Source organism: Sceloporus occidentalis, unplaced genomic scaffold, assembly GCF_023333645.1.
Source record: "Sceloporus occidentalis isolate IW3139 unplaced genomic scaffold, rSceOcc1.0.p SCAF_32, whole genome shotgun sequence".
NCBI lineage: Eukaryota > Metazoa > Chordata > Lepidosauria > Squamata > Phrynosomatidae > Sceloporus > Sceloporus occidentalis.
The window spans coordinates 203,974-213,913 of record NW_028317012.1 but is presented as its reverse complement, the minus strand read 5'-3'; the positions used below and the strand labels follow the sequence as shown (position 1 = coordinate 213,913).

At 42.5% G+C, this 9,940-nt stretch overlaps 1 protein-coding gene across 8 annotated transcripts in view; it reads left to right on the top strand.

Moving 5' to 3' along the window:
* The first annotated feature begins 250 nt into the window (after positions 1-250).
* Positions 251-9,940, top strand: part of LOC149298435 (ATP-dependent chromatin remodeler CHD9-like) — a 31,771-nt gene continuing 22,081 nt past the window's right edge. For 4 of the 8 annotated variants that reach the window (XM_089487383.1, XM_089487385.1, XM_089487381.1 and 1 more), the window contains exon 1: positions 251-1,654. In XM_089487383.1, coding sequence (XP_089343509.1) covers positions 251-1,654 — 1,404 coding nt within the window. Of the gene's footprint in view, positions 1,655-5,019; positions 5,040-8,879; positions 8,910-9,940 lie in introns of those variants that run through there. The other 4 variants (XM_089487384.1, XM_089487380.1, XM_089487387.1 and 1 more) reach the window with 2 other exon arrangements.

Sequence of the window (9,940 nt, the reverse complement as noted above, 5' to 3'; positions counted from 1 at the left end):
GGCTTAAAAGGGTAACTAATACCAAACCTTGAAAGTGGCATCTTCAGGAAGTATTTTTTTAATTTTTTTTTTTTTTTTGCTGGTGTTTTGCAAATTAGTTTACTAATTCTGTTTATTCTGTTTTCTTTATAGGGTATTGATAATGTAGCGAAATCTTGTTGGAAGGAACTATGCAGCCATGGCTAGGGTCTTGACTTGGCTAGTCGTGGCTTAGTCTTCTAATGATCAAGTCTTAAATCAATTGTTCAATATGACAGACCCGATGATGGATTTTTTTGATGATGCACACCTCTTTGACGATACATTGGGCCTCTCGGATGATGCCTTTGTTCAGCATGGCCCTGTGTCCCTTGTCGATGAGTTGAACCTTGGAGCTGAGTTTGAGCCTCTCCATGTGGACTCTCTGAATCATTGTCAAGATTCTCAGACACACCAAAAGATCAATGAGTTTGACGCATTGAATCAGTTTGACTGTATTAAGCTACACCAGGTAAACCAATCATACAATAGCCCGGTGGAAAACGTCCTCTCTCCGCGGTCACAGTTCAGCTGCTCGCCAATTCACCCGCCTAGCCAAGGCAATGGGTTGTTCCCTGATGATGGTAGCCCTATGTGGGGCCACCAGACTGCTACCAGTATTCCTAGTCAGAACGGTTCACCGTTCCACCAACATGGACACTCTCAGGCTATGCAGGAAAACAAAAGTTTTGCTGCACACCATGATTTTGCCTTGTTTCAAACCAATGAGCAACAGGGAGTCCCGATGCAGCGGCAGCACAATAGAAATCATATTGCTTCAGGTCAGGAGCACCTAAGCCAGCCAAAAAACTTTATGGAAGTCAATGTTTCTGTACCACACAGAACCAGTGTTACCCAACAGCCACAGATGAGTAATACTGCGACTTCACTCCCGTCTCTTCCTGTTCAACAGTTTTCTCAAACAGATGCATCGATGCACTTTTGTGGCAATCCATTAGTGACGCAACAGGAAAGCACCTTTGAGGGCCAGTCTACTACGATGTCCTCCTGTCCGGTCAGTGCTACTCCACCCTTTTCGGCTCACTATCCCTTCCCCAGTAACCACCTTAACCAGTCCGTGCATTCATTATCAGACTTTACTGGAAGCCCAACATTCTCAGACCTAGGAACAAAGCAAGAGACTAACCAGCACATTCTAGATCCAAGTGCACAATTACATTCAAACAATTTCCAGATGATGCACCCTTCACACCCTCAGGGCAACTTCAACAGAACAAAAATGCCTCCGGTGACCATTAATTTCCCTACTCCAGACAGTTCCTCAGCTCATTTAAGCCATTTTAATGATCATATGGAAAGCAATGGGTTCTCTCCTTTGGAGGACAATTTGCTACAACCGGTGGATTCCCAAGCAGAACCGTTTACAGGACTGGATCCAGAGGATTTGCTTCAGGGAGATCTACTACAAAGTTTTGATGATGCTTCATATGGCCATGACAGCTCCAATTCAAGCCATACTGTCTTAGAGGACCAAGACCTAGATATGCATATTGGTCAACATCTAAAGCTCTCAACTGACCTCCTTACTACACAGCAGGATCCTCATCCTTGGCCCTCGCCTCTGTCCAACCATATTCAGATTCAAGAGAGACCTTGTGTGACCTCCAGGGGAAAGGTAGGCTTTCACACTTATTTTTTTTTTCTTGAATTACCTTTTTACTCTGCAACACATTGTCCAACATTTAGAAAACTCATTAAGTTTTTCCAGCAAAGTTGTTCATGTTTACTAATTTTCTGAGACCCTTGAGGTCTAACTTGTAGTCATGTGATGCAAGTAGAAAGCGCAGATAGGTCGAAAGACTTTGCTGCTGTACTAGCTGCTGAATATGATTATTATGGTTCCGTAAAGCACTCTTACTGGTGCCAGTGTATGTGGTTATTGTTACATTTGTTTAGCTGTTTATTTAAAGCCTGCGTGAACTGTTTGTCAATAAATAATCCCTTGTTTTAGGGATCTGTTGCCTAGGGCCAGTAATACCTTAAAACAATTCTTCCCAAAGTTTTTCTTGCATTTCAGAGAATTTTAATTTGTTTTTAGCAGAATTAGGGATGCACCTAATGATGCCAACAGAGTCTGCTGCATTGCACAATTGCTAAATGGAGGAAGGATGGGTGGAGGTGTCTGATCGAATGGCTACTGGCATTGTTTGGCCTCCAAATTACAAATACAATTTTTTATTCTTCTATCCCATCCCTAGACCTTAATAACAACCTAAAGATACAGGCGTTTGGGATTTTTTTCTTTATATTGATCGTATATTACAGAAAGGGCAAATTATCTGGAAGCCACCTATCAGCCAAACGTCTCTTTATTTTCCTTGTCGAGAATTACTTTCACCTTTTAAGCCCCCCCCCATTGTGATTGAGAACCCTAACTGTTCTGCACTATGATCCTTTAGCATAGGAGGTCCTATCTAACTTGAATTGGAGCAAACATTTAATTGGGCATCTGTTGTATGAATGTTCAGCATATGAAACCAGATATGTAGACCGTGAGGTGGCCTAAAAGAACAGTTATATTTGACTTTATGACCCTGGTTTTTTACATACATGTACTTTACACGTGTCTTGCTTGAAGGTCCAATATCACCCCTAACTCCTACTAGAATGTAAGCTCCCAAGAACAGTTCTCCCCATACCTCCTGAACCAGGTATTTCTGCCAGTATTCTGCATTTTGCCTTTATTCTAACAGTGCTGCTTGTGCTTTTTTACTCTACGGTATGATAACACTAGTGACTTTTCACCGTGGATCCTTATAGCGATATGCACTCGCTCTTATGGCTCAGCAGGGGGTGATGGGTACATGCAGTATGTGCTCCAGCCTTGCCATGTCCCGTTTTAAGCTGTGGTACCTATAATAGGAAAGTTCAGTGGGAAGGCAGGGTTGCAGCTTATATTACTTCCGTGTCGCCCTTGTCTCACCCTCCTTTCCCCAGCCTCCTGCTAGATAGGGACTGTTAGGCAGCGGTGTAATCCGATCCCAGTTATTACGCTGGTGCACACAGAGGGAGGGGGGATACGCTGCGGGGGGGGGGGGGGGGACGATTGCAGATAGCTGGAGACTCTCCAAGCTCCGATCTGCCCTCTCATTGGCCCGGCCGTACTCTCCGACGTATAGGTTAAAGGGTGAACAGGAAGCCGAGCGAAGGAAAGGAAAGAAGTGCCCCCAGCCAGGGTTAAAACAAGATGCACTCAACATGCAGGATCGTCTCCTGTCAAAGCTGTAAGTGGCACATTATCTGTGAGGGATCAGCGGAGAACAAGGTCTCGGAGGGGACCGCAACGCATGAGAACAAGTGGCTAATGACTAATGGCACACAGCGTTTAAGTTAGCGGGTCGGGTCTGCGTTACACATGCGACCGCTTCCTTGTAGGAAACAATAGAATTTTAACTGTGCCAGAGTCCGTGGGGCCAGAAAATGCCATTTTGTGTTAAAAGCCCATTAAATTCCATCCGAGTGTTAAGTGGAATAGTTTTGGTCCATGGCACTGGAAATGTTTGAGTTGGAGAAGCACCAGATAACCGTGGGGTGCTCCATCTTTCCTTCTAACAATAATAATCGGTACTTTGTATAGACAAGTGACGTCGGTACTGCGGTGACCGCCTTCTAGAACACGACTCATCTTCTATTTGTTGTGCTAGCACTAGACGGTAATGAAGGGGTTAATGCCGTGAATAGGTTTTCTTTGTACATTCCTTGTGCCAACAGCATTTTCTATTATCTCACGCTTGGCTTGGGCATTTTGAGGTTTTTTTTTTGTAATAGTAAATTTCAGATATATTTTTTTCTTTTTCCTTTCGGAGGTCCTCTGATGGTCCAAATGATTCTCTGCTGCCCACGTGCTGTATTTTTAATGGACAGTATTGTCATTTGTAACATATCTGGAAAGTTTGTAGCAAATTTACAGTATTTTATGTAATAATTGAGCCAATCTCTACCAATGGCAAACATATGTTTAAAGGGACACATTCAAGTGTCCCGTGGAGCCCTGCAAACAATAAATGCGTGTGAAAGTACTAACTAAGTTGAAGGGGGGCGGAAAGAATACTTAGGGAGAAGCTGCAGCTGCTTGAAGTGGCAGAAAAGCACTTCCATTAAAATAAATGGCGCAATGGAAGGTCCATAGACTGGTCGGTACACGTGATCTAAACGCATTTCTCCTGCAGGGAACGTAGGCAAATGCATGTTGGGGTCCTGCAGAATTCTCCCATGCGTTTGCAAGGGGGATACCACATTAAATTAAAGGGACCTCTACGCTGTTATATGCATTAAAGTGTGTATGACAGCTGCAGTCTCCCTTTACATAGAAGATAAGTTCATATGACACGTTCCTGATACAGGATTTTAAAACCAAGAGGAAATTAGCGTCTTATCTCCTTTTAGATAACGCCTCTGCTCATGGTGTTGAATTATAAGCGTATCAGATTCTTCTCTGATAATTAAATCTTTTGGTGTACCTGGTTGGTAATGCAATGAGCAGATTACATTTCTTTTTTTTTTTTTTTTTTTTAAAGCTCACCAATGCCTGTTTTTTGCAGTCCATCCTCTTTCACATACAAAAGACTGAAGAAAGAGGGACACCTTGCTTTATTTCTGCTCGGATATCTTGAATCTTTGAATTCAAGATAAAAAAAAAAAATTGTCAATTCAAGTCCATTTTCTCAGTTGCTCACCTGACGCTCGGGAGAAATATCTCCTGATACAGCAGAACTCGAAGAGTTTTAATTAAACGCACGCTAATCATTTTTAATGCTAAGCCATACAAAGACGGCACAGCGCGCTTAACAATTATCGCCGCTCTCCAGCAGGCGCGGAAGGTGGTCATTGCTGGTGTAGCTTTGTAGCCTCTTCTGTACTAGGATGCCAAAGTAATTCCTCTAATGCCCCTGGTACCCTTGGGGTTAACGTTTGCAGAAAGGGTAGATTATCGTACTTATGTTTTAAGGCTTCTGGTAGAAAAAAAACACTTTTAAAAAGGCATTTGCGTGAAATGCCAGGTCTTGATATCTGATCAGCTTGTTATTTCTGCTGTCCTACCTGCTACGAATACCAGCGCCTACATTTCAGATCTAACAACCGGTTATAATGAGAGGTGTCCTCTCGCTCAATTTAAATGCTTGGTGGTTCAGCTAATGAGATCGATTCCACCCCTGCCGTTTGTGAACATGCCAACTTCATGAGCAGCTACTATTTTATGTATAAAATAGCCCTTAGCAGTGGCCAAGCAAAAGGACGCGTTGTTAGAGCGAGCAAAGAGGCTCTTCCACGAAGAAAGGGTTCTGAAGAAGTCACTGATGAAGCCGTCTTGCTCTTAGACCAACTAGACTGACATATGAGTGCGGTGATCATATAAAAGCTCGCATTCAGCAGAGCGATTAAAGTGCTGATTAAAAGAGGAGCTGGATGCATCCAACACAAATCCACCCTGAGCCCGCCGTGGCTAACACACGGTCAGTCTGATGCCCCAGGTTTCCCTGCAAAAAAGTGCAAAAATGAATGCACATGTCAAGATACACAGCTATTTCTTTACATTGACTTCACATAGTGCCTTGTCACGTTGTGATATTTCACGTAACAAAACCGAAGGTGACGCACTTGTAATTAACATGCCGTTGTGCAGAGGGAACATTGTATCTATATGTACAGTGGGCTGAGTGCCATCGTTTAAAGTTAAGTGTAAAGCCGGTTATTTGTTGTGATAAGTGTTTCAAAGTGTTGTATAAATACAGGTCCAAGTGACAGAAATTATTACCCAGCTTGAAGATCGCTTACCGGCCAGCTTCCTTTTTACAAACGTTACCAAGAATGTCTACTAGAAATTCAGGATGGTGGCTCCCGCGTATATTAGCAGGGTGATTCCTGCAGAGGGCGCTGTTCCAGTAAGGTTGTTCTGTTTCTTACGGCAACAGCCTATCTGTGCCACCTTCTGCGCCACATGACAATTTAGTGTTTCCCATCGATAATTGTGAATGACTGGTTAGGGCAATCTATCTTCAAGATAAAGGGAATGATTATACAGTTACTCCGTGTGCATGCGTGGAAAGCCCTCCCTTTGATTTTCCTGCACTTTTTGCTATTAACATGTGCTTCTCTGTGAATGCCGCGTGCGTTAAGGGCTATATCTCTTAAGACAAGTTTAAGTGGTCTGGATTACGGACGTAACCCCCGGGGCAGAATGTTTGTGGACGTGGTAGTGTTTTGTGTCGCTGCCTGCCCACGTTGATTAGGACGGTACGCAGCCGCTTTTCTGTAATACTTTTATTATAGGCTGATATCCTATGAATTGTTTGAGGATTTTCGGAATGACGTTGCCCATGGCCTGACCTGCAGCGATTCCTTTTAGCTCGGCCGGCAAGCTTTTGATATTCGCTTTGGCGTTGGCAGGAGGCCGAAGGGGATATGGCTACGGAGGTGGTGTCCTTGCGTGATGTAATGGGTCATACATCACATCTGTATCCTTAGTGTACATGAATCAGGAAAATAGGAAATAGGAGAGCAAAGCCACATGATCTGCCCCTTTTTTCTTCGTTTTTACAGTTCTGGATGCCAAACGAACCCACATAATGGCGTTTACAGATTCCACTAAAAAACATATATATGAGAAATACGCATTTATGCGCATGCTGTGTGAGCAGCCATTTTACCGTCCTCTCCTCCGTAATGGAAAAAACGAGCCCTCCCTATTAAGTTATCTCTTCGCATTCCGGAAGTTATTGCTCCCCTGGTCCATAACTGCTTTAAGAAATTGTGCAAAAAAAAAAAACATTTCCATGGCTGTATCGCATACATACCAACAGTCCTGGTTTTCTCAGGACTGCTGGCCCTACTGTCCTAGCTGTGCGCCCTCATTACCTTTTTTGCTTCTCTGAATCCAAATGACGTTAGACTCAACTCGTTCAGTTCTCTTGCTTGCACAGGGGAAAAACAATTGGTTTTGTTTTTGTTTGTGTTGCTTTTTTGTAAGTTTTTGTTTAGTTTTTTTTTCATCATATTCAATGAAAATATTTATATAAAATACATTTTGTCTCGTCAAAGATTCACATTTAATATTTTTGTCAGTAACTTCAACTTTCATTCTGCGTTTTTAAAATGTGTGATATAGCTGTCTGTATATAGATGCTATGCTAGTTTTATATAGCGGCAGCGGTTCCCCTAGCGCGGTTAAAATATAAATACAATAAATATTCAATTACAGTAGTAATAAATAAGATGAACCTATGTTAAAACATACGGAGGGGGGTATATGTGACTTACTGTATGCGTGTACCATGGCATTCATTTCAGCCTCCTGTTCTGGTCTGTCGCCCACTGCCATAGATGAATAACGGGGCACTTTTGGGCATGAATATACCACATTGGTTTAAGAGTAAACCTTCGTTTTTATTGTATGTATGTAATATAGCCTGAAACCATTGGCTATCACTAAAGAAAATTGATATTAAGAACACAAGTAAAATGGGCATTTCTTACGTTGCAGATGGATTAATTTATTTTTTTTAACAATTCCATCAGAATCAACTCAGGAAGGGCCTTTGTGGTTTGGGGAAAAAGCTGCTTGGGGAGCAGAGAATTCGCCATAGGAAACATATTCTGCTCCGTGTGGATCGTTAGATATTTTTATAAGAAGATCTAAATAGATCTGGGTTAATAAACACCATTTTCTTATTATATATATATAATAAATATTCTCTGCAATCTATCTAAAATGCTTCTGCTGGGCTTCTCTTCCTTACTCAATGATCTTCTTCTGGTTCCCCGCTCTGCGGAGCCCACCATTGGCTCCTTAAAATCCTTGTGCTAACACATAAAGCCCTTCATAAAAACGCTCCTCCATGCGTTTCAGCCCTCATCACAAAATACCCCCCTACTCGATCCTCACGTTCCTCTGGGGGCTAAGGCTCCTCACTGATCACCTCTTCCTTCTCCCGTCTACAAGACGTCACTCGTGCTGCCCCATACCTCTAGGACTCGCTTCCACTGATCCCCAGCTTTCAATCTCCCTCCCAATATTCAAGAAAACCCCCCAAAACCCACTTCTTCGGAGAAATCTCTGTAGCTAGAACTTACCGACCCCTAATACACTACTAACGCTACCTCTCGCCTCCCTCCTACCTTATGTCTCTCCTCACCCCACTCCTACTAGATTGCAAGCTTGTGAGCCGGGCCCTAATGTCTAAGTCTGTCAGTTCTAGTTTTCTCGGACCAACTGAACGTATGGACCGTAAGAGGCGCTGCAGAAATCGTTGGCTCTGTAAAAATTAAAATAGATGTATATTTGTGTGATTGTATATATGTATATGTGGGTGGGGAGATTGTTAGCGACGAAAGGGTTAAACCATAGACCTTAACAAGGAGAAACTGCTTCCCAGCACCCTCTACTGGACATCCCCGTTTAGCTGCTGTGTATGTGTATTTTTTTTTTTTTTTTTTATCGGCATCTCTAATATTCATGCTGATGCATTTTGATGCTACTGTGCATTTTCTTTCCCCTTCTCTCTCCTTTTCCTTCTCGTTTTTTTACCATTTTTTTTTTTCCGTATACCGAGCTCCTGCCTCCATCCCTCGCAGCAGAGAGGAATCCCTTCTCTCGTTCTTCTTTTCTCCCAGCTCCCCCCCCCCCTCCCCAGCTTCATCAGGACGGAGGAGAGAAAAAAAAATATATAATAACATTCAGGATACACAATGTATAGTTGGTGTGTAAGGCTGCCGCTCCTCGATAGAAGAAGCCAGATCCTGACGGTGCCTGCGTTTTGAAGCCTTGTTCTGTGGTAGGGGGGTGGTTTACTTTCAGAAGGGGATTGCCTGGAGGTTAAAAAAAAAATCCTTGGAGATCAAGAATGTCTTCGGTGAAGAGGCCAAGAGGAAGGGTAAGTGAAAGGCTGAAAGAGAGAAGAAGAGGAGGGGGTGGCTGACGGGGCTGTATAACCTCTCTTGTAACTGGCCCTGCTCCATCGCCATCTTGAGCTTGTGCCTGACTGTTTTTAGTTGTGTGTTTCGAGCCGAAGCCCCCCTTTTAGCTGTGGGATCCGGGACAGATCAGAGCACTTATTCCGACCGTGCCGCAAGACCCAGTGGCGCCCAGTGCCTCGGGATCTCAAGATGCATGTGGATACCCCTTTTGACATCTCCCGCAGTTGCCCACGGGAGCCTAGAGAAGGGTGAGCATCCTGCCTGCTGCTCCCGTCCGCAGACGAGAACACGGCGCTTTTATTTTAGTGGAAATCTGGCATCCAGATTTCATTCTTTTTTTTTTTTTTTTTTTGGACTGGCTTGGGAAGGGCTGCAGTCATTTCCCCCCCCATTTGTATTATTATTAAAACTGTTGGGAAGGGGGGAGCTTCAACAGAATTAGTCTGTGCTGATGTGGCTGCGTCTCTTGGCAATAAATTAATGTTTTGTATATTAAGCTGCATATATTATGGAGGCGCTGGTAGAATGAAATAATACGAGCTGCAGACTGCAGTGCTGCATCGGAAACAGTTATTCATTTTACTGGCAACATAAGCAGAATCTGATGTCAGATATGTGCGTGTATGTATATAATGTATGTATTTGTATTATCTTTTATATATGTATGTATAGTAGGTGCTTTAAAAAAAATAAATAAATATATATATATTTGTGTGTGTAAGTATATATATAATAATTTATATTAAGTTCTTATAATAATATAATCTTCATAGTTAGATTTGTAGGTTTTTAGTTAAATGTAGTTACAAAAGTATACTTATTTATGTATAATATAAATATTTGTATATTTATATACATTAAGTGATGTTTGCATAATATATAGTGGCTTTTTTTGTTTTGTTTAGCACACCACCAATCTACAGCAGAGAATAAAGTGTGTGTGTGTGTATATGTATCTTTTGGATTGTTTCGCATGGGGCACAGTGAT